This window comes from Micropterus dolomieu, linkage group LG18 (genome assembly GCF_021292245.1).
Source record: "Micropterus dolomieu isolate WLL.071019.BEF.003 ecotype Adirondacks linkage group LG18, ASM2129224v1, whole genome shotgun sequence".
Taxonomy (NCBI): Eukaryota; Metazoa; Chordata; class Actinopteri; order Centrarchiformes; family Centrarchidae; genus Micropterus; species Micropterus dolomieu.
The window spans coordinates 16,672,060-16,694,987 of NC_060167.1; the positions used below are offsets into that span (position 1 = coordinate 16,672,060).

The 22,928-nt window shown below is 39.7% G+C and overlaps 1 protein-coding gene and 1 long non-coding RNA gene across 4 annotated transcripts in view; one reads left to right on the plus strand and one right to left on the minus strand.

Annotated features, from left to right (window-relative positions):
• Window positions 1-19,841, minus strand: part of LOC123987370 — a 31,663-nt gene extending 11,822 nt beyond the window's left edge. Inside the window, exon 1 of the long non-coding RNA XR_006829107.1 lies at window positions 19,621-19,841. This is a non-coding gene — a long non-coding RNA (uncharacterized LOC123987370). The remainder of the gene's footprint in view (window positions 1-19,620) is intronic.
• Window positions 1-22,928, plus strand: part of atp2b2 (ATPase plasma membrane Ca2+ transporting 2) — a 150,631-nt gene that overhangs the window by 123,140 nt on the left and 4,563 nt on the right. For 2 of the 3 annotated variants that reach the window (XM_046076182.1, XM_046076183.1), the window contains 10 exons: window positions 2,627-2,868; window positions 4,311-4,545; window positions 10,150-10,329; window positions 10,478-10,565; window positions 10,830-10,936; window positions 12,397-12,588; window positions 15,094-15,307; window positions 15,426-15,637; window positions 15,841-15,948; window positions 16,110-16,292. In XM_046076182.1, the coding sequence (XP_045932138.1) occupies window positions 2,627-2,868; window positions 4,311-4,545; window positions 10,150-10,329; window positions 10,478-10,565; window positions 10,830-10,936; window positions 12,397-12,588; window positions 15,094-15,307; window positions 15,426-15,637; window positions 15,841-15,948; window positions 16,110-16,292 (1,761 nt within the window). Of the gene's footprint in view, window positions 1-2,626; window positions 2,869-4,310; window positions 4,546-10,149; window positions 10,330-10,477; window positions 10,566-10,829; window positions 10,937-12,396; window positions 12,589-15,093; window positions 15,308-15,425; window positions 15,638-15,840; window positions 15,949-16,109; window positions 16,293-20,392; window positions 20,486-22,928 lie in introns of all 3 variants that reach the window. The other variant, XM_046076181.1, reaches the window with a different exon arrangement.

The following is a 22,928-nucleotide window of genomic DNA, read 5'->3' on the forward strand; positions in this document are numbered from 1 at the left end:
AAGGATTGCACCCTCTCAAATGTGTCCAGACTTATGAGCCGCAGTGTCACTACAATGCTCAGAGTGTGTGTGTGTGTGTGTGTGTGTGTGTGTGTGTGAGAAAAAGATAGCGTACCTGACAAGCTGTTCTTTTGTTGTGAGTGTAGGTGTCAACTGCACTGTTAGTACTAATAGCAAGACCCCAGGGAGACTAGCTTTCAGCTCTGCGCCAGCTAATAGGGATCCGAACGAACAAAATGTAACCAATGTAACCAGTCTGTGTTCTGCAAAATGTTTTTGTCAACTATTTTGGTAATTGATTAGCTGTTTTAGTCATTTTTGAAGCAGATGTGCCAAGTGCCTCTGTTCCCAGCTCCCTAAATGTGAGGATTTGTCTTTTATCAAACTGAAATGAATATCAGCTTGAGAGTGTGTCATTATGCGAAGGGGCATGTTAAGAATAATGACAGTAAGGATTGCACCCTCTCAAATGTGTCCAGACTTATGTGCCGGTGTGTGTGTGTGTGTGTGTGTGTGTGTGTGTGTGTGTGTGTGTGTGTGTGTGTGTGTGAGAAAAAGATAGCGTACCTGACAAGCTGTTCTTTTGTTGTGAGTGTAGGTGTCAACTGCACTGTTAGTACTAATAGCAAGACCCCAGGGAGACTAGCTTTCAGCTCTGCGCCAGCTAATAGGGATCCGAACGAACAAAATGTAACCAATGTAACCAGTCTGTGTTCTGCAAAATGTTTTTGTCAACTATTTTGGTAATTGATTAGCTGTTTTAGTCATTTTTGAAGCAGATGTGCCAAGTGCCTCTGTTCCCAGCTCCCTAAATGTGAGGATTTGTCTTTTATCAAACTGAAATGAATATCAGCTTGAGAGTGTGTCATTATGCGAAGGGGCATGTTAAGAATAATGACAGTAAGGATTGCACCCTCTCAAATGTGTCCAGACTTATGAGCCGCAGTGTCACTACAATGCTCAGAGTGTGTGTGTGTGTGTGTGTGTGTGTGTGTGTGTGTGTGTGTGCAGGATAGTGACCATAATGAGATTTATTCTATCACAGTGGCTAAAACAGAAAACAATGCATTGTCAAAGAAATATGCTTTATTGCTTGTGTTTCTGTGTGATTTGATGCTTTATGGAGAGCAAATAAATGGAGTGGAGCTCGGGAAATACTGATAAATAAGGACTGGGAAAAGACAAAATGGGAAACACAGGCAGATTCGAGGACATGTGTGAAGTGAGATGAGTGAAAATCCTGTAAGAGAATCAGAGCCAACAAGTAAGAATCCTCGAGTGGCGGAGAGAGAGCAACCCTCTCTTCTCCCACAAGTCTCTCCTTCCAAGTATGCTTTGCCCAGGGTTACCATGGCAACGCTGAGTCTTCCGCAAGCTGGCCACACTCACACCTTTTGCTCATACAGTAAGTGTGTACACAAATACTGTAGCACCTGAACAGCCTAGTGTAGGCTGTTTATTGGTCATTATACAGTACAAGGCTGCATAACGATATTAAATTCGTAGTTCATTCGTGCTACACACACACACACACACACACACACCATATAATTTAGTGTAGGCCTACATTAAAATATGGTAACGTATAAAATAAAATAAAACAATACAGTTATTTATATACATACATACATGTAAACACCCCGACCATTCCACAGTGCATTTTTTGAATTTGCATCTGGGGTGAATGTAAACAGCAACAAACAGATGATAATATGAAAGTTTCATCCTTACAATAAACAGTCTGACATTTGGGAAACAGAGTTCATCTAAACTGCGTTTGAGCACCAAGCATCATCGATGTAAAACACAGATTCCACCTCCTCTCATCTTGCCGGAGCCTTGCTCCTTTGACTTAACATACTGTATGACAATAACTAATCATTTCCCTGCTACTGAGACTAAACGCAATAATCAATCATAAGCAAATTAATCAACAGGAATTTGCTGACTTAATGACTGTTTTTCATGCAAACAATTACAAATTAGGTTTGTTGCTTTCCTTAGTTTTCTCTGACAGTAAATTGAACGTCTTTTTGGATTTTAAGTCAGTCATTTTGGACTCTGGGATGTTTGACGGAAGTTTATTTTTTTAAATTTTCTGATATTTCATAAAACAAATAATTAACTGCTTAATCAAGAAAAATAATACACTTTAATTGGTAATAAAATTATCATATCAGAACCACATTTTACGTTTCATGTAAAAAAAAAAAAAAACACAATCCGTTTAGAAATGTGGAGACTGAGATGTTTACTGAACAGGAGAAAACGGTTCCAAATGTGCAATTACATATTGCAATGGGCTGATCTGTATGCCTGAAATAAGGGCATTGAAGTTTTATTCCATCTATCTCATCTCCTCCCCTCCCACACAGAGCAAACCCTTCACCTGCTGGCTGGTTAATTATCACTAGAAGCTATTTCAAGCCTTACTGGTCGCACTGCACTGAAGAAAAGAAAATCTCATTGACTGAATAGATCACAGAACACACAGTATAGAGTATTTGTTCCTAAATGTGTTCAACTGAAGACTTGAGAGTCTCCATACCAGGGTTTTCTTTATTTACCATATGAATATTGGGCTGAAAATAAATCTGAAGATCTGAAAATCTCTTCCTCTCTCCAGCCCCCAGATAAGGAAGGCGGTCTGCCGAAGCAGGTGGGCAACAAGACAGAGTGCGGCCTGCTGGGATTGGTCTTGGACCTGAAGCGGGATTACCAGCAAATAAGAAACCAGCTCCCAGAGGAGAAGCTTTACAAAGTATACACTTTCAACTCTGTCAGGAAGTCCATGAGCACTGTCACCAAGTTGGCTGATGGGAGCTTCCGCATGTACAGCAAGGGAGCCTCTGAGATCATCCTCAAAAAGTTAGTCTGGTTTTGTGATTAAAATGAGATTAATCTGGTAATAGTTGCAGCACATAACCTTGTTGTACAGTAATGTAATACCAAGTGCTGAATTTGTATAACATGTATAGAAAATCCATTTTGAGTGCATAATGGACTCGAGGGTATAACCTATTGCACATTCTCTAGGCAGCGAGAGTGGGAAGAGTATCCACTGAAAGGTCACATAATTGTGACACTTTACAGTACATTACAATAACAGCACAGTAACAAATGAGTAACCCTGATGATAAACAGGTAAAAAGTTCCCTCCACCCACTTAAGGGATGAACAGAAATTATCCTTAGACAATGAATGATTAAAATGAAACATTAAATTCAAACTAATAATAATCTTTTAGGTTTCTTAGCAGTTACACTGTGGATTTAACACCTTTAACATCAATACAGATCAAATACCTTAATTTGAGGTATATATAAGGTTATTTACATATTTTTGTAAAATGGCTTTTACACGAATTATAGTTAATTTGCTTAATTTACAGCGGGTGAATTCGATCTAGCTCTTTGTGTTGTATTTTCCATTTGTGTGTTCATTTATTTAGCTAATGAGAATTAATTGACTGTAGATCAGATGTATTTTGGCTGCAGTATTAATTTAGGTGGTGCTGTTGGTTCACTGTCATGGCCCACATTTAACAGCCAGGAAAATTGCAATATACAGTATCTTTTATGGAGTCAGCATGGATTTATATCCTGGTCAAAATCAGTCACAGATAGCTGACAACATTTTGTAGATGTTCTGGCGCTTTGAATCGTATCACATGATCCTCATTAGCTGATGGAGTTAAAAATAAATAACTCACAAACAGTTACATATCTGTGAAGAAGCTAGATGATATTTTTAAAGCAGTATTTTCACATTTTGGGCAATTCCCTCATTTTTTCTTACCAACAGTTCCATGAAAAGATCAAGGCCACTCTCATATCTGTCCATTACATGTTAAGATACAGCCAGCAGCCGGTTAGCTTAGTTTAGCATGAAGTGGCAAATTGTTGTTTTTACTGTTCGGTTTTTGTACAGATTAAGCAAGCTAGATATAACGTGTTAATCAGTGAGCTTTAGGGGTGCTTTAGGGGTGAGTTTAGTCTTTATGCAAGAAAGCATATTTCCCCAAATGAATTAGCGTATTTCCCAAAATGTCAAACTGTTCCTTTAAGTGTGCATGTTTATCCAACACTGAGGAAGCACTGATCATGATCATTTAGACCAAAATGTTTTCTGTTCATCCAAAACCACTACTATTAAAAGATTGCATTTTACATTCTGTATTTTCTGAAGTGGCTGCACATCTTCTATGGTTTTCCATGTTGGCTCATTTTAAGATAACAATAATGACAATTCCGAAGTTAAAATACATGATTTAAAATACTCCCATCCCACCTCTCCACCCTTAATCACAGATGCAGCTTTATCCTGAACGAGGTGGGTGAGCCGAGGGTTTTCCGTCCACGGGACAAGGACGAGATGGTGAAGAAGGTGATCGAGCCCATGGCGTGTGATGGCCTAAGGACCATCTGCGTTGGGTACCGTGACTTCTCTGGCAATCCTGAGCCCAACTGGGACGATGAGAACAACATCCTCAGTGAACTCACAGCTATCTGTGTCGTCGGGATAGAGGACCCCGTCAGGCCAGAGGTAGGAGGGTGTGAGACATTTTGGTGACATACTGAGAGTTGGTGTTGGGCAAATCGGCTACACATGCATGAGTTCTCTCCTGTCCCTTGTTTTTAATATTTTCTAGATCTTAAAAGACATTTCCACAGTTTCTACTGTGATTCTTGTGTGTGACACCAGGAATGACTTAAGTATCATACAGTATATCAATCATCTATCCTCTATCAACCTACTGTATGAACTGTCTATACGATACTTGCAGTTCGTACATACAGTTGGGAAGGTATTTAGGCTTTTCTACATACAGGTCTGTACTGTAATAACTGAGACAGTTGACCGAGAAACATCCTAGAAATGATAGACAGCAAAATCAGTTACATCCTGTTTGTCAACACTGTGTTCAAAAAAAGACAACAGTAAATAGTCATTTTTTTGAGTAATGGCATAGAACATACCTTGCTGTTTCAAGAGCAGACACACTGTACAACTGTTAAATATTATATAGATAAATTGTGTGCCATTAAATGGGTATTATATAAATAGATTATCATTTAATAAAAATGTAATGTCTTTCTTAAAATATAAGAATGAAATTTATTGAGAAAAATTGACCATAAATAAAAACTCATTTAAGACTGATTCAGACTGTGAGAAAAGTGCTTGTGTTTTTCAGTGCAATACAGTTTGGTGTAGACCCCTAATTATAATATGTAAGCTTCTTAAAGAACTTTATGTGTGTAATGTCAGAGAATGAAATCAGTGTTTCATGACTTAATTGACAAACTTTTACAGTATATACACAGTTTGGGTAAAAAGTCATATAGGAGCAGAATCTACCCTCAATTGCCTCTTAAATGCATTTTTCTGGGATTGTTAGTAAGCATCTACTCTGTTGGCAAAGTTAATCCGGTGAAGCTCCTCTCTGGGGTGGATCTCCAGCTCCTGTCCTGTGATCACTTTTGTAAAATTACTCTCTTGTTTATATCAGACTTGAAGAAATCTCTGAACAGAACAGAAATATTTGAATTTGATGTTATTTCAGTTATGAAAGCTCACCGAAACGGGCATTTATTAATAATTATATTATTACAATACGTTTTTTCTGTTGACTTGTTTGTCATATAAATTGACAAATAGAAATAGAAATTATAATATCGGATCTTAACAGGAGGAGAAAAGAGTGACAAAAGCAGCCAGACTCTGGTGACAGTAGCAGCCGGCATAGTGAGTTGACAGAGAGGGATGATGTGTTATTTGAAAGACTTGGCATTAGTGTGTTTATGTGCAGCACAAGGTTGCATAACAAAATGAAATTTGTAGTACCTTTGTGCTACACACACAACATATAATTAAGTGTAGGCCTACATTAATATATGGTAACAAAAAAATATGGTAACATAAAATAAAACAATATATACAGTTATTGATATACATATGCACATACACGTAAACACTGGATGAATGTAAACAGCAGCAACCAGATGATAATATGAAAGTTTCATCTTCACAATAAACAGTCTGACATGTTGTGTTGCAGTTATGATGTTGACACATTCTGAATTTATACTGTATTATAAAGATTATATTTTTATATATTGATTGATTATATTGGGTCAGACAGCTGTAGAACATTACGGATATACAGTGCTAGATATTCAGGCGTGGACCTGTTTAAAACAAAAGCAATCCACCTGGGCCATTGACAACATAGAAACATTTTTTGTATGTTAAGGCATCATTGATTTACTTAATTAACTAATTCAGTATTTTTCCTTTGGTTTTATTGCTCCATTTTACTTTGAGGATGTCATTTAGCTCAATTAAGGCAGTATAAAATAATTTATAAATAGTAAATCATGCATCAAGAAATTATTTCTTTCATGACGATTTTCACTTGAAGACAAGACGGAATATATATATATTTGGGAGACAGAAAGTCGAGTGGAAAGAGGTACTGTATCAGTGTACAGTAGGAAAACTGACCTCTCTTGACAGTTCCAGTGGAGGTACAGGGAAGCAGGAAGCTAACTGACTACTGCATTATTCAACTTCCTCCTTTCATCTTTTTTTCCATCCCTCCTCTCCTCACTGCCTAACAAGGTCTCTCATTCAGCCTCTATATGTTTTCTCGTCTCCACCTGTTTCCATATTGTAGAGTTTGACATTCAGGTAGTTCTTTTTTCTTTTTGACTGAACTGTCACAGAGAGAAGAAAGATCTTTCTATAACCTTGTTATATAAAGTTGATTATTTAAGCAAACTACAGAGTTGACATGAAAAGAATTAAAACAAAATATCAGAAATAGCAAGACATGCAATAAAGCAGATTTCTCTAAATGCTGCAATGTAGTCCCTTGCATTGCTCCAAGGTGCGTAGTTTGTGGCTTTTCCCCTTTTTTCCACCGCAGAAGTCACATCTGACATCTTCAATCTGATGTGGAAAAGCAGTGCACTGAACACTGCACTAGTAACATCTTTCCAGGTCTCTTAGTAAGACTGGCTAATATTGGAAATTAGATGACTTTTCCGCTCTGCTAAAAAGGTCACACAGAGTGGTAAATATGTTTTTGGTTTGTTTATTAGTTTCCAATTTCTTCCTCCTGAATGCGATGTTCTTTTAATAACTGGCTGCTCCGTAGGGTTGCCCCCAGAGAGACAAGAGAGAAGAGAGGAGGGGATGAGAGAGGGGAAAAAAGGAAAAGAAAGAGAAGAGGGAAAGACAGAGGCAGAGAAAGACAAACGGATTCAAAATCCGATTCATGTCAAAGGGATGATGGACCACAGGAGATGGAAGACGGGTAAGGAGAGAAACGGAGGAAAAATAGAGTGTAACCAGAGCCGTATTAGAGACCTGATAGGCTTGTTTTTAAGTCTCACCTACTAGCCTCCTACCCTCTTCCTCTGTTGGGCCAGATTGTATTTTTAATAAGCCTCCACTCTTCTCCTCTCCTCCTCTCTCCACCTCCTCTTTCAGGTATCCAGTCAACTAGAGCAGTGCTGCTAATCCAAAGGAAAGAAGAGTAAAACAGACAGCAGGGCTGACAGATAGGCAGATGGGAACTTGATATCTTGATAACAATGACTTGATGAGAAAGCAGGATGTAATAACCTGCTCCACTTGCCACAGTATTGACTGCAAGAGGTTCTTTATTTTGTCAGATCACATTACTTTACACTAACTATAGTTACTATATTAACTCATTACCAACTCTGCTCATGTATGAATCCTGGTGTTAATAGGCCTTTAGGAGCGCATTTGTGAATAATATTGCTGTCACATTAATGAAATATTCAACCTCCTCAACCTTCTCCTCATTGGGAAATTGGTGCAAAATTATAGCCAGAATTCAAATGTCTTATTTAATATTTTATTTTTATGCAAGTGATAAGATGAAAAGCTAATTTGGCTTCATCGTTCATTGCACTTAAAGTGGGTTGAAGTCAGAAGAAATTGAACACACCCTTGACCTTAATTGGTCTCGATTAACCAGCAGCTTATGGCGGCTAATGTTAGCAAACTTTAGGTAACTATTGCAATCACAGTGTAGAACAGACTAAGTCAGCTAAGACTATTTAAGAATTATTGCTACTGTTATAGTTGGTCTTAGTATTAAGTATCGTAAATTTTACTTGTGGCCGCTGTCGAGTTAAAGTTACATAGTCTCACTTCAGAACTATCTATGATGAGCCATAACTAAAGCATACGATGTCATACATAGTAGTAGTAAGTAGGATGAAATTATCTGTTTGTTTACTTATTTGTTTAACCTCCAGCTCATTAAGGTCCTGCCCTTCTCTGCAGTATAGATTTACTTTGTAATCCTCTCCCTGTAAATGAGTTAAATCCTTTGTGTTTTACATGCATGAGCAGCTTGATTTGCCAGTTTAATGTCCGATATGTTTACACATTGTGGTGGTGGATTCATTTGGTCTTCCATCTAATGTTGTACTATGCTGTGTGTGTGTGTGCCTGCTCCCATGTGTATGTGCAATATGCCCAAGTGTCTGTGAGTGTGAAGTGGAAAGTGTGCATATTCCTGCCTCCGTGTTTGTGTGTCAGAGAGGAAAAGATAAAGCGAGTCCAAGGCCTGCGTGTATGTGCGAATGGATGTGAGTTTCTGTTACAGTATGTGTGCACACGTTTGTTTATGTGTGGGTTTGGAGAGCAGTGCTCGCCCACACTGACCTTTGTCATGAAGAAGATGCGTTTCTGAATTATTACTCCGCTTTTGCTAGCTGGTTTTCACCACAAATCAATCTTCATACAGTAATATCTCCTAGTTATTGTACAAGACTACTATCTAGAGGGAAAAGTGCTCAGATAAAATGCACTGTTACACTGTATATCTCATTAGTAGAAAAAGGTACAAAGGCAGCAGAATACTGTTCCAATATAATATAAGCATAATGGAGTCAGATTTGTTTTGTATATGTACCTGTATGTGTTTTGTCTCAAAAATAGCAGTATTGTTGCTATTGGTATGTTCTCAAAGCAGAAATAGCCAATAATTTTCTAGTAATATTGGCTCACATGACTGCTTGTATGTGAATGGAGCTGCTCGAAGTGACGAAGACAACTGTCACCTCAGATCTACAGAACTTTATAGCGCATCAGCTCATTGTTTGAGTTCAGTCTCAGCGCTGTCATACAGTAGCGTTGTCTTTGGCTGTTTCCAATGATAAAGTTCTAAAAGCTGACGTTAACTATCCAGCAGAAGGGTGTCATTTTGTATTGATAATTGGTGGGGAAATAAGGGCTCAGATTAGGGGTGTGATGATGGACTTAGCTCAGAGACGTGAAAATGCACACTATTGGTTCACGAGAACAAGATGAGATGTTGTTTTAACACTGTTTTGAAGAAATCTTCAATGCTGCAATGAATGAGTTTGAGGTCTGTGGCCACTCTCCCAGAAAATTTTGAGCATTAAACACTAAATTTCCTGCATTCTGGGAAAATGTTCTGCACCAATTTTTGGTTGGTATTTACATAAAAAGGAAACACAAAATTCTGGTATAAAAATTTAAAAAAATATAATGGAACATTATGTAGTAATGAGTAGCTTTTTTTTTAAATCTTAAGTTTACTTTTTTTGGACAATGCACATTTGTTTCTTCTATATTTACATTGCATTGCATGTTTTCTTATTGTGCAAGTAAACATTTCTTGAGGTTATTTAACATTTTTGTTGCAAGTTATTTTTCAGAACATTTGCAACAAATGCTTTCAGAAAGTGATAGGGACAAAATCAGCCATTTCAAAAAGTGGTGGGGACATGTCCTCAGTGTCCCCAGTGTAAATGACACCTATGATCCAGCACCAAAGGGCAGAATGACAAAGTTGGTCAAAATAGTGGAGCATCTAGCTGCAAAGAACCCCCATATTTGTCCCAGGAGTTAGTTGCGACCAAAACGACCAGGTGGCCAGAAACATGACCACAAATTAATGCTAATGTTGTTCCTTTTCTATTAGATGTAAAAATAAGCAGCTGTTTGCTAAATCAACTTTAAAGATGAGAATATGTCAGTGTTGCGTTTACAACTTGTTCCGCTGCCCCCAAGTGGCCAGAATATCAGTTATTGCATGTATATATAAAAATAAATAAATCATTTTGCACATCTCTTTAGGTGCCCGATGCTATCCGGAAGTGCCAGCGTGCAGGCATCACAGTACGAATGGTAACAGGAGACAACATAAACACAGCCAGGGCCATAGCCATCAAGTGTGGCATCATCCACCCCGGAGAGGACTTCCTCTGCATTGACGGAAAAGAGTTTAACAGGAGGATCCGCAATGAGAAAGGAGAGGTACAGTTAACTACTGTCTGTGAGCCAGAGAGCGAGAAAGGCTGAACCCAGGCAAAATAAAGATAGCTCTCTAAACCTAAATCCCCCTAACCCTCTCCTTTTGTTTCTGCTTGTGTGTGCATGTGTGGATGTACACGTGCGAGTCCAGGTGGAGCAGGAGCGTATTGACAAGGTTTGGCCTAAACTCCGAGTTCTGGCCAGATCTTCCCCAACCGACAAACACACACTCGTCAAAGGTGAGCTGGTTTGCTGGTTGCACTATTTCATATTAATTACTGGTGTTCAAAATGATGAAAATCACCCTGATTTAATTTGCGTCACCATTACACCAACACATGCATATCAATTGTCAAAGTTTTGCAAAGGCAGTAAATAACTGATCAAGATTGTTGTATATTCACATAGAGTTGTGTTGCCTTTCCTCATTTCCGATGCTGTTTTCAATGTGTGTACACTGCTACATGTGCTGCTTTGTTTGTGTGTGTATGTGTGTTTGACAGGCATTATTGACAGTACTTTGGTAGACCAGAGGCAGGTGGTGGCTGTGACAGGAGATGGGACCAATGATGGACCTGCACTAAAGAAAGCTGATGTTGGCTTTGCCATGGTGAGCAAACCCTGGTTTCTTTGGAGATTGATATCAGTCAACATCTGCAGATATCCTCTTCACCTCTGTAGTAATTAGGATTTCTTTTCAGGCACTCCGCCTCTGTCTGTGTAGATTAGGAGCTCCCCCTAGTGGATTTGTGAGCTCATGCAATTTCTCTGCAAGACATTCTACTTTTCAGACTACAGATAACAAAAAATAAACAATGCTGATTCTGTTCTTTTTGTAACTCACAGCTTTATGTTTTCTGTGTTTGGCCGTTGTGGTGTTTTCTCTATTTCTGCTCCCCTCAAATAATTTTGCTCACCCAGAGCACCATTTCCTTTCGGTCCAAAAACATAAAGCAGTGGTTCCCAACCTTTTTTGTCATGACTACACAGCGCTATCAGTACTCCTTCATTTACACCACCTGCTCATTTTAAGTGATTTTAACCTGGTTATTAGTTAACACTATTAATTAGGTAAAAGGAGGTAAGGAAATGCATTGCAATGCAACGGCCTTTTGGTGAGTAACTGAATATAAACATAACTGTTTAAATAAAGAAATCTCCACAGGACACCTTTAATTGGCTATTGTGACAATAAATGTACTATAGACCAGCCTCACACCAAATTATATTTATATATGAGTGTTTATAGTCCTCCTAAACACAGAGCATAATTTGTATTTTACTATGATTTATGCCATGGGTCGGCAAATAAGTCTGGCATCGGGCCAAATGTTTTTCAAGGCATTATATGGTGGGCCAGAACAAAGTCAAAATATTTCCAATCATATGCACGTTTAGCTCAGTCGGTACTGTGCGGGACTCCCATTAGGAAGCTTGTAAGATCGCTTTTTACTGCGGATATTTTTTTCTCCCTTGTTAAACAAATTGAATAAAAGGACGCTTTTGCACATGCTCACAATAAAGCAGTGTGTGTGCGTTCCAGCGTTTGATCCACATTCATTAAACATATGGACGCTTATTTTCAGAACTCTTCAAAGTAAAAGCTCTCAATAAAGTCGACATAGAGCATTGCTGCAAAAGACATTCTCGTGCTTTTATTTTAGAGGCACAATCACTTAAGAGGAAGTGGCTGGATATTATTGCTGGCGGGCCGGTTCTGGCCCGCGGGCCACCTATTGCCGACCACTGATTTATGCCATGCTGCACCCTTCCACTTGTGCAATAACTCACAAAACATGACAGAATATCAGGAAGGGTGTCCAGCTCCTCCCATAAATGTGGAGTCTCCTCTCATCCAACCACCAACGCACACACACACTGACCCCTTAATTACTATGTCTTATCATTATCCATCATTGATTTAGACAGATTTCTTTCATTTTGTAATGTGGCAAGTTGAGGATTAGTGCAGTACTATGCGATAGATAATTTGCACATTTAGAATCGCCATACTTGTGTACAAGCAAACCCTAGTTTCTATCTGACAGAACATTTTCTGCTCTCCTCCAGGGTATTGCTGGTACAGATGTGGCCAAGGAGGCGTCAGATATCATTCTGACTGATGATAACTTCAGCAGCATCGTTAAGGCAGTAATGTGGGGCCGGAACGTCTATGACAGCATCTCCAAGTTTCTTCAGTTCCAGCTTACTGTCAACGTTGTGGCCGTCATAGTTGCTTTCACTGGAGCCTGCATCACACAGGTCAGAGGGGTGTGGGCATGGGACTGTATATGCATATGGGGGTGGAGTAGATGAGCAACTTTGCATGAGCAATTATGCAACAGCACCTTCCTGTAGGCAAATACACATCTACGACAATGAAAATACTACTGTAAGTCAATAATAAAACTGGATCCAGATGAAACCATGGTATCCTATGACGTGACTTCTTTGTTCACCTGCATCCCCACCATAGAAGCAGTAGAAACCATAAGGAAACAGCTAACACAAGACAACATCCTGGACAACAGAACTAGCCTCAGCCCTGACCAGATCTGTAAATTACTCGACCTCTGTCTAAACACCACCTATTTCCAGTACAACGAGGGATTCTACAGACAGAAACATGGCTGTGCCATGGGCTCACCGGTATCAACGATTGTGGCAAACATCTTCATGGAAGAAGTGGAGAACAAAGCCCTCAACTCCTTCAGAGGAACAGCACCGAGCCACTGGTACAGATATGTGAACGACACCTAGGTCAAAATTAAAAGCCAGGAAGTGCAAGCCTTCACAGAACACATCAACTCTGTGGACAGTAATATCAAGTTCACACGAGAAGATGTTCACAACAGTTTGGCCTTCCTGGACTGCGCTGTACACATTGAAGAGGACAGGAGCCTGCAGATTGGGGTGTACAGAAAACCCACACACACAGACCAATACCTACTGTTCGATTCCCACCACCCACTGCAGCACAAGCTAGGGGTCATGAGAACACTGCACCACAGAGCGGAAAACATACCAACAAGCGCCCAAGCCAGAGAGAAGGAACAGAACCACCTGAAGGGGGCACTTACAGCCTGTGGATACCCTAAATGGACCTTTGTGAAAACAGCCACAAGATCCAAGAAGAACAAAACTACATGGGAGGAGGAAAAGAAGCTCAAACGCAACAACATTGTGATTCCATACATGTCTGGAGTATCAGAGAAACTCAGGAGGATTTTCAACAAACATAACATCCCTGTGTTTTTTAAACCCAAGAACACTCTAAGACAGATACTGGTACACCCCAAAGACCGCACACCCAAACACAAGAAAAGCAATCTAGTGTATGCGGCCCAATGCAGTGAGGAATGCACAGACCTGTATATTGGGGAGACTAAACAACCACTACACAAACGCATGGCTCAACACAGAAGGGCCAATTCCTCAGGTCTAGACTCTGCAGTCTACTTACATCTGAAGGACAGAGGACACTCGTTTGAGGACCACCAGGTGCACATTTTAGACAGAGAAGATGGATGGTTTGAAAGAGCTGTCAAGGAAGCCATCTACATCCAGGTCGAGAAGCCCTCATTGAACAGAGGAGGGGGTCTACGCCACCACTTATTCCCCACTTACAATGTTGTCCTTTCATCACTTCCCAGGAAACTCAACAAATGTAACCTATTGGCCTCAGGTGAAGATACCAACGATGGTCATTCAGTCTTGGCCTCGGGTAGTCCTAATGACTGTAACGACTGTCGTTACAGCAAACAGGGACACCAATGATCCTGGCAAACGACCCCACTGAGGTTAAATAGCTGAGTTGCCCTGCCAGTCAGTCAAAACTGAAGAAGTCCTTTGGATGAGGGACGAAACGTCTTCCAGTATCTTCAACCAAGTCCAGTTGCCCTTGACTTTAACCTTCGTTTGATAACTATGACCTGGATGACTGAGAATCTTCATAGACATCAATAATAAAAGCACAAAATAAGCACAGACTCAGAATATTGTCACAGTTGCCATACATATAATATCACATCACAGCTTGATGCTTTACACAAATTAATGTTATTAAACACAGATAAGCAAATAAATATAGATAGACAGCCAATATTTGCTAGATTTGAAAAAAGTATTTTCAAATATTTTTAAATGAAAAGTAAAACCACACTAGTAGAAGTGAAGAAGTAGCTCTTTTGAAGACTACTCAGGGTGACATTTACTCATTTACTAAATAAAAATATATCCATCTATGGCCGGAATTACTTTTCATGCTCAGCTATTGAGATTGTCATGTCTTGTTGGGGTGCACCTGCTCCGACTGATAGTGCCACTAAAGTCCTTTAAATCAGAACCACTGAAAGGGGCACCCAAGAGTTGGGGCCTGTATCATGTTACAAGTTTGTGTATAGCCGAAAACCTTTAATGCATACCATATTTTCTGGGGTCATAATAAACCATTAGCCCGTAAGTTTTGCAATGGCTGACTCATTATTGACACAACATAGGGCGTTGAAATGGTACATCCTCCTGATTGGGTTATATTATCATTACTGAGGTCTATTCGGTAATTTAAAAGCTGTATGACTGGAAAGGCTGTGCAATTTTTCATCAAATATATTGCAATGCAATGGCTTATTTTAGAGTATGTTGAAATAAATTCTGTGAAATAGTTGATCAGCCATAGTACAGTAGTACTGGTTATTTGTTACTTTCCACCCCTGGTTGTATTAAAGTCATTGGTTTGTAATTGTAATTTCCGTTGCATTTCTCCAGGATTCTCCCCTGAAGGCAGTGCAGATGTTGTGGGTAAACCTGATCATGGATACTTTTGCATCTCTGGCCCTGGCGACAGAGCCTCCCACAGAGTCTCTATTAAAGAGGAAGCCATACGGTCGCAACAAGCCTCTCATCTCCAGCACCATGACGAAGAACATCCTTGGACACGGAGTCTATCAGCTCGTCATCATCTTCACACTGCTCTTTGTTGGTACGGACTATAATTTTGCACTGCGGAACATCAGGGGTTCTGCACCTTAATGATGTGACGCAATATGGGTTCAAAGTCAATGACATCATACTAATTGTCTGTCTTTTCCCTCCTGTAGGTGAGCAGATCTTTGACATTGACAGCGGGCGCAATGCTCCTCTCCACTCTCCTCCATCCGAGCACTACACCATCATCTTCAATACCTTCGTCATGATGCAGCTCTTCAACGAGATCAATGCCCGAAAAATCCACGGAGAAAGGAACGTCTTCGATGGTATCTTCAGGAACCCCATCTTCTGCTCTATTGTTTTTGGCACCTTTGCTATGCAGGTAAGCTGATTCAATTATTTGATGTTATGAATTATTCATTTTTGGTTGGTTATTATCATACTGTTAAACTAGATATGCCATGTCAAATTAAACCGTTTAATTTTTTTTTTTTAATTATGAAAGTGATTTCTTCTTTTTTTTTTTTCCCTTTCTCTAATTTTCAATTAATCTAGTTTCATGTCTTGCTTTTTTGCTTTATGTAGGTTATAATTGTGCAGTTTGGAGGGAAGCCATTCAGCTGTCAACCTCTGGACGTGACAAAGTGGTTGTGGTGTATTTTCCTTGGGCTGGGAGAGCTTGTTTGGGGACAGGTAACATCCAAACTCATCTGTTTCTCTGTCTTCCTTTTGTCCCACTGTACTTGCTTTTATTGTAGTTCACCATGTTTTACTCTTCCTCAGTGTATCCCTACTATACTGTATGCTTGCCATCTTTCCTTTTAACCCAGTGCTCTGTCGTCTCTGTGGGTTAGGTGATATCCACCATACCCAACACTAGGTTGCGCTTCCTGCGGAGGGCGGGCCAGCTAACTCAGAAAGATGAGTTACCAGAGGAGGACGTAAATGAGGACAATGAGGAGATTGACCACGCAGAGAGGGAGCTGCGGAGAGGACAGATCCTCTGGTTCAGAGGACTCAGCCGTATTCAGACTCAGGTGAGAACACTCAAAGGACAAAGGTTTGATTCACATGTTGCAATTTGTTTCATGTCACAGAGAGATTTTGCTGGATTGATGCTGCCTAAAAGAAAGAATACATGGATATTGGTTTTGTTTGTCACTTAAAGAGGTGGTATTATGCTCATTTTCAGGTTCAAAATCCTATTTAGGGGTTGTACCAGAACAGGTTTACATGGTTTAAATTTCAAAAAACACCAATTTTTTTGTCATACTGCACATTGCTGCAGCTCCTCTTTTCATCCTGTGTTGAGGGCTTCGTTTTAGCTATGGAGTGATGCATCTTGTCTCTAAATGATCTTTGTTGGGAGTTGCACATGCACAGTTCCTAGTTAAGGACTACTAGCCAATCAGAAGCGAAAAGATGGTAAACAGCTTCGATTCAGCTGTAGGCTACATATTGCCGACCAGGTTGGCAATTTGGACTGGAGCAAGAGTTTCAGAGTGGTCAGTTAGTAATCTGTAACAAAAGTATCTTTCATCCATAAAGTTTTAACTGAGCTCTGTCTCTACATCACAGTAACAACTTCATGTCCATTGACTGCTTGGAGGGTAGTGTTCCACCGGTGTTATTGAGGGCGTGTCGGACTAGTCGCTCAGTGAGCATTATGAAACGTATTTTCATTATGACGTCACAAGAAAGGGAAGTAAAGGCTAGACTACAAACAGGCAGTTTTCAGGCAGTTCAGAGCAGTGTTTTCTGTGGGAGATGGGAACTCCCTTTGGCTGGACTTTTCACTTTGCAAACCTGGTACATGCACAAAAACGATACATAACTCAATAAAGGAGAGGGAAAAAGCCAAAAACCATAATACCACCTCTTTAAGCGGCAGTAAACACCAGCAAGATTAAATTATATCCAGTATGTTTTCTGACATGGCTTTTTGTTTTACCGTGTCTTTGTCTTATAATCAATTTTCAGTAGGAAGTCGAACCCCCCCTCAGAAATTACCTGAGAAGCCAAACTTATTTGTGTTAGTCAGTAACAGCCTTAAAGTCATTTTGTCTCTAGATGATTTATTTAGGTACATGAAGATGGAGCGTTCTCTCGCTAGACTGAGGCGGTCACCTTTGGGAGATCGACGGTCAAACCTCGGAGTTAAACACAACTGGACATGGTCACTGAATTGTTCTCACTGTGACCATCACACTGTGATATTCAAGACAGTTTTGCCTGAGTGTTGGATTTGATTTCATTTCACTGATGTGTCACCAATGGTCCAGGGTGAAGCTATCCCACGACATGATACCATGGAGCAGCATGCTACAGAGGCAGCCAAACATGGTTAAGGGCCAGTAGAAATAAAGGTTTTCAGTATTAAACTAGGGTTTATTTCAAATGATCGTCAGAGCTCTAGCCGTGGGTTGTGATAACTTTGTACTCACCGGCGTATTTGATGAGATTTTGAATCGCAGTAAAAGGTTCAACAGGGCAACACACAAGAAAGGTCAGATGACCAAACAGGTATTAAACAAACCCTCAGATTAGTCAGATTTATTTAGAAGAGAAAAATTACAAACAAACTGTTCTTTTTAAACATCCATCACGAGTTACACACCGACATCCTGGTTCAGCTTTGTCCTATTGTCCTTGCTGTAGCTGTGCACACTTGGCTTTCCTATATAATGTCAGATTATTAGCGACAATATACAATAGATTCACATTCACATAACATGGTTTAACCAAATTGGCAATCTAAGATTTCAGTAGTTATTTAGTGAGTATTCAGTGTTATCATAATCAATAGAACCGATAACCGGAGCTTCAAAAATGAAACACAAGTCGTACTAAACCATAGTTTTTCTGTAATTCCTGAAGTAAAATGAGTTCGGATGAAACAAAACATCTTGAATGATAATAATGGCTATATATAATAAATGGCTGCATCTGTATGCTATACTGCACTTAGTATTTAAAGGGTCAGATCACCCAAATTAGCAAACTCATCTCATCTTTTACCTCCTACAGTATCTAGCCATGCAGATAGTTTTGGTTTTATTTGTCTAAGTTTGGAGATTTCTGTCTCTGAGATGGCTGTCTTCATGCACCCAATACAACAGAGGTGAATGGACTTTTGTTCTGTGGTGCCTTAAAACGTTCAACAGCAACACCTCTTTCTTGAAATAATAACGTTATTCTGGATAGAGGTGGTGATGGGGCAGTGGAAAAGACACACGCCTTCGGTGTGAGAGACCCGGGTTTGAATCCACTGTAAGACACTAATGTGTCCCTGAGCAAGACACTTAACCCCCTAGTTGCTCCAGAGGCGTGCGACCTCCGACATATATAGCAATTGTCATGTAAATGTATTGTCAATTATTTTCAGTACCAAGGTTACTATAGTTTTGGATTTTTCATTAGTTTTTATTTTTATTTCGTTTTGACTTATTGTTTTCAATTTCAGCTTAGTTTTAATTAGTTTTTAATGTGGGTTTGCTAGTTTAGGTTAGTTTTTATTTTTGGAAAATTCTTAGTTTTAGAGTGAGTTTTAGTCTTTGTCGCTGCACCATGTCCAGCTTAGTTCAGTTCAGTCCAATTTAGCTACAAGTACAATCAGAAATATTTGTGAAAAGGGACACCATTTTTTAAGCTGTCTGAAGCTTGGATATGGGCCCAAACACTAAGCAAATATATATATATATATATATATATATATATATATATATATTTGAAGTACTGACACATTGTCTAAATGAATACTACAAATAAATGAAGTAAATGCAATCTACAGTATAATTTCTAACCTACATACAGAAAACCCTAAGAGCAAACTACCCTAATCATAGTATCCAGTGGTCCCAAGAAATCCATTACATCAGTCTCTAGCGCTATAATTATTGGTAAAATTGGTGAAATAATATAAATGGAGGTGAAATACAATTGATGGACAGCTAAAAAATGGGAAGATAGCGGAGGCCCCCCTTGGAGCCATAAACAACAGATCCCCAGCACCCTGAAGGCATGTATGACTGGAAAGCAGTTATATTAAAATCTAAACCTTTATTAATAAAAAAAAAAAGGGATTAAAACAATGTGTAGCTCAAAGAGACAGTCTGGCTGAGATCAATGACCCCATAAAACACACACTAGCTGATACGCAATAAATATAATGATCAGCAGACACGTTAACCCAGTGCAAGGGGAGCTCACAGTCAGTGGACAAGGGACAAGTTTATCCCACACACAGGAACTAAACAAAACACAACTCCATACAGTTGTTGCATTCATATTATTTTGTACACATTTATGTATAAAAGATAACAGAAAACATGTTCAAATCGCACCAACTACGCAGCTGATTCCTACCTGGGTCTTCCCGACTACTTCAGCCTTCAGCCTCTCCTAGTAACAGCAGTCGCCACCTGCTACGCTGCGGCCAGACACCACCCCTGACCTGGTCGCTCTTGACGAACACGCAGCGTGCCAGCTTTTCACGCAGAGGACAAAAGCATACCACACCCGCGGCTCACCAACAAGTGCCTATCGGCTAATCACCGCACATTGCTGAACTGCCGGTCCGGCCCATATGACCGGCCAGACCAACTGCCCCGCAACGTCAGTTCCCCCGGCTTCATATCCACTCAAAATGTAGGCCTATAAATAAATAAACGAAAACTAAGGACATTTACTCTTTCATTTTAGTTAGTTTAACCTACAATACAGTTTTAGTTAGGTATCTTTTTTTTTTGTAAAGTCTCGTTTTTATTTTTATTTCAGTCAACGACTGTTTTTTCACATCTAGTTTTCGTTATTTTGTTTGTCTTCATTAACAATTATAACCTTGTTCAGTACAGGTACAAAATAGTTCCATTAAAAACAGTTCACAGTGAGGTCTGTGGATTATTATGAGTGGGACAATTGAGAAGCTATTCACCTCCATTTTATTTGGGTGTGGGCAGAAATCTTGAAATTAAGTAAGAGAAGATGTTTTTTGTAATTTGGGTGAAATAATCCTTTTTGAGGGAAATTCAATTTAAGGGGACACTACACCCTGACCCCCCTCCCCCAGTCAACCTGTGTTGCCATTTGTCACTCTGAGCAGCCATTTGTCCTCTTTTGTCCCGCTCTCCTCCCACAGATTGATGTAGTCAACACCTTCAAGAGTGGCACCTCCTTTCAGGGGGCGGGGGCTCTGAGACGCCAATCATCCACGACCAGCCAGACCCAGGATGTAACCAATGTTTCTAGTCCTAGTCACGTGTCCTTGTCCAATGCCCTTTCCTCTCCTACAAGCACTACTGCTGCTACTGCTCCTCCTCCTACTGGCCGTGAGTCAGAACACTGTCAGTCTGCTTCTCTGCTCTCTTTGCTTCAGGGGTGCCATCATGTCATGAACAAAAAGTTATTTTTCTCTCCTCATTGTCTGGCTTGTAATTCTTAAAACAAATAACCATTTGGGGGTTGGCATCTCTGAAGATTTGTCTTTACTTTCTTGCTATCTGCTTTTTTCATTTCCTCTCTTTCTTCTTGTCTTTTTTTCTGTTCATACTGGATTTCAAATTCATCTTGATATCTCCTCCCATGCTTGGGTGTACTGTCCTCTCATTGGAGAATGTGTGTTTGTTTCCTCAGAGTGCTAGGAGCGCAGGACTAAGGGTGATACCCAAGGCGTGACATTTCAGGTTGTGAGTTTGTCTCTCTCTGCTCATCCCCCATCCAACCTCCCATCCTCCCATCCTTTCATTTTTATGTCTTGACAGGCATTAATATGAACTAATTTCAATCAACTCACCAAGGGTCTGGGTAAACATTCAAGTATAAGTTGCAATGTTGTCTTATTCCGTCTGTGAGTTTGCCACTGATGAGGCAAATCACACTGAATTTAGCTGCAGCAGGTTTTACCTATTTCATGTGTTCTCCAGCTGACACATCATCCGCAATGACAAGAAAACATAAAGGAAGCCACAGTGTGTGTGGCAGACTTTAAAAAAACAAAAACAATGCTAGTTACTTTGCAATCTTTCAAATGGGGATCCCAAATGGTGCGACTAAAATCTGTCAGTGTGAGGGACTATATCTGCTTAATGTTTTTGTCCACCTTCATCTTTCCTTTCTTTCTCTCTCTTTTACACACACACACACAAACTTTGTCTCTAATCTTTATCTGCTTGATGAAAGTCAGATGTAAAACTCTGCTTAGGGTCTGTGGAGTCACCATAAAGCAGTACCGCACCAATAATTCATTCCGTCTTGTCGCTTCATATTGTCAGTGTAGTTGACTGTCATGTTGCTATAGTTACGGACATAGATCTCTGCAGCACCAGCGACATTAATTCAACCCCCCACCTTTTTCTGACACCCCATCAGTGTTACTTGTCAGACATCCTGTCACATGCACTCATCCAGACAGGCTCCTCTTATTATTTGTCTTTATCTGTTTTATGTCCATGCGCTGCTACAGTTACTTGAGTAGCAGTACTACAATATTTACAGTATATACAGTATTACCATACATACACAAAAACCTAATATCTTTTAGGTTTTTTGTGCACTGTTAATGTATGTGTCATTTCAAGCAAAACAATTGGAACAACTTCCCATGGAATAGAAAAAAACGATAATAATATCATACTTACATTTTAGGGAGGGTGGCACGGTGGTACAGTGGTTAGCACTGTCACCTCACAGCATGAAAGTTGTGGGTTCAAACCCCGGTTTCCCTGGCTTTTCTGTGTGGAGTTTGCATGTTCTCCTCGTGTCTGCGTCGGTTCGCTCCGGCTTCCTCCCACCATCCAAAGATTGGCTCCAGCCCCCTGCGACCCTGTATGCAGGATAAGCAGTTGACAATGGATGGATCAATCAGAAACACAGGATATTCACTTGTTACAGCTTTGCAAATCTGAGTATTTACTGCTTTATATCAATTGATTGCTTTTGGGGTTTTAGATTACTGTTTGGGCAAAACAAGCTGTTTTTTTAGATTTTGGAAACTGTGATGAGCATTTCATAGACAAACAAACCATTGAAAACCATTTAGCAATAATAAATGACCATTAGTTGCAGACCTAGAAATATTTGTGTCTGCTGATACATATACAGTATTCTGAAACAATTGTACTATTCACAAGTTTTCTTTTGTTAACAATTAAAACAACTATTGTTTTATTCACAATCTGAAGATTAGAGAAGTAGCATTTTCACTGACATACCGCTTTTGTACAGTATATATCCCAGTGTGCTGACATGAGTCAATGTCCTGTAAAAGCAAAGTATCAAATAATATCTTTGTAGTTTATGGGTGTGGATCCTACATTTCAGCATCTGCAATACTCATAATCCACAAATTGAAGGAACAGATGACATACAGATACTACTATCCTCTCTAAAGTTTCACATAGTTGTTTGGGGCCTATACTTGAGTGTTTACTTAGACGTGCATGGAGTTGAAAACATGCTTTGACTGTCAGACGTCTTGACAGTAAACTTATTACTTTCATTATTCACTTCCATATGTTTTGTGTCAGCAATCTGTGTGCCGGTGTCCACTTCTTCACTGTCCTGTTGTCTTGTTGCATGTAGTTTGTGTTTTACCCCTTGTTTACTTCCTGTGTTCATATAGACTTAACCTGCAGTGTTCGCTCTCTAAATGCCACTGTGTGCTTTTTTTTCTTTGG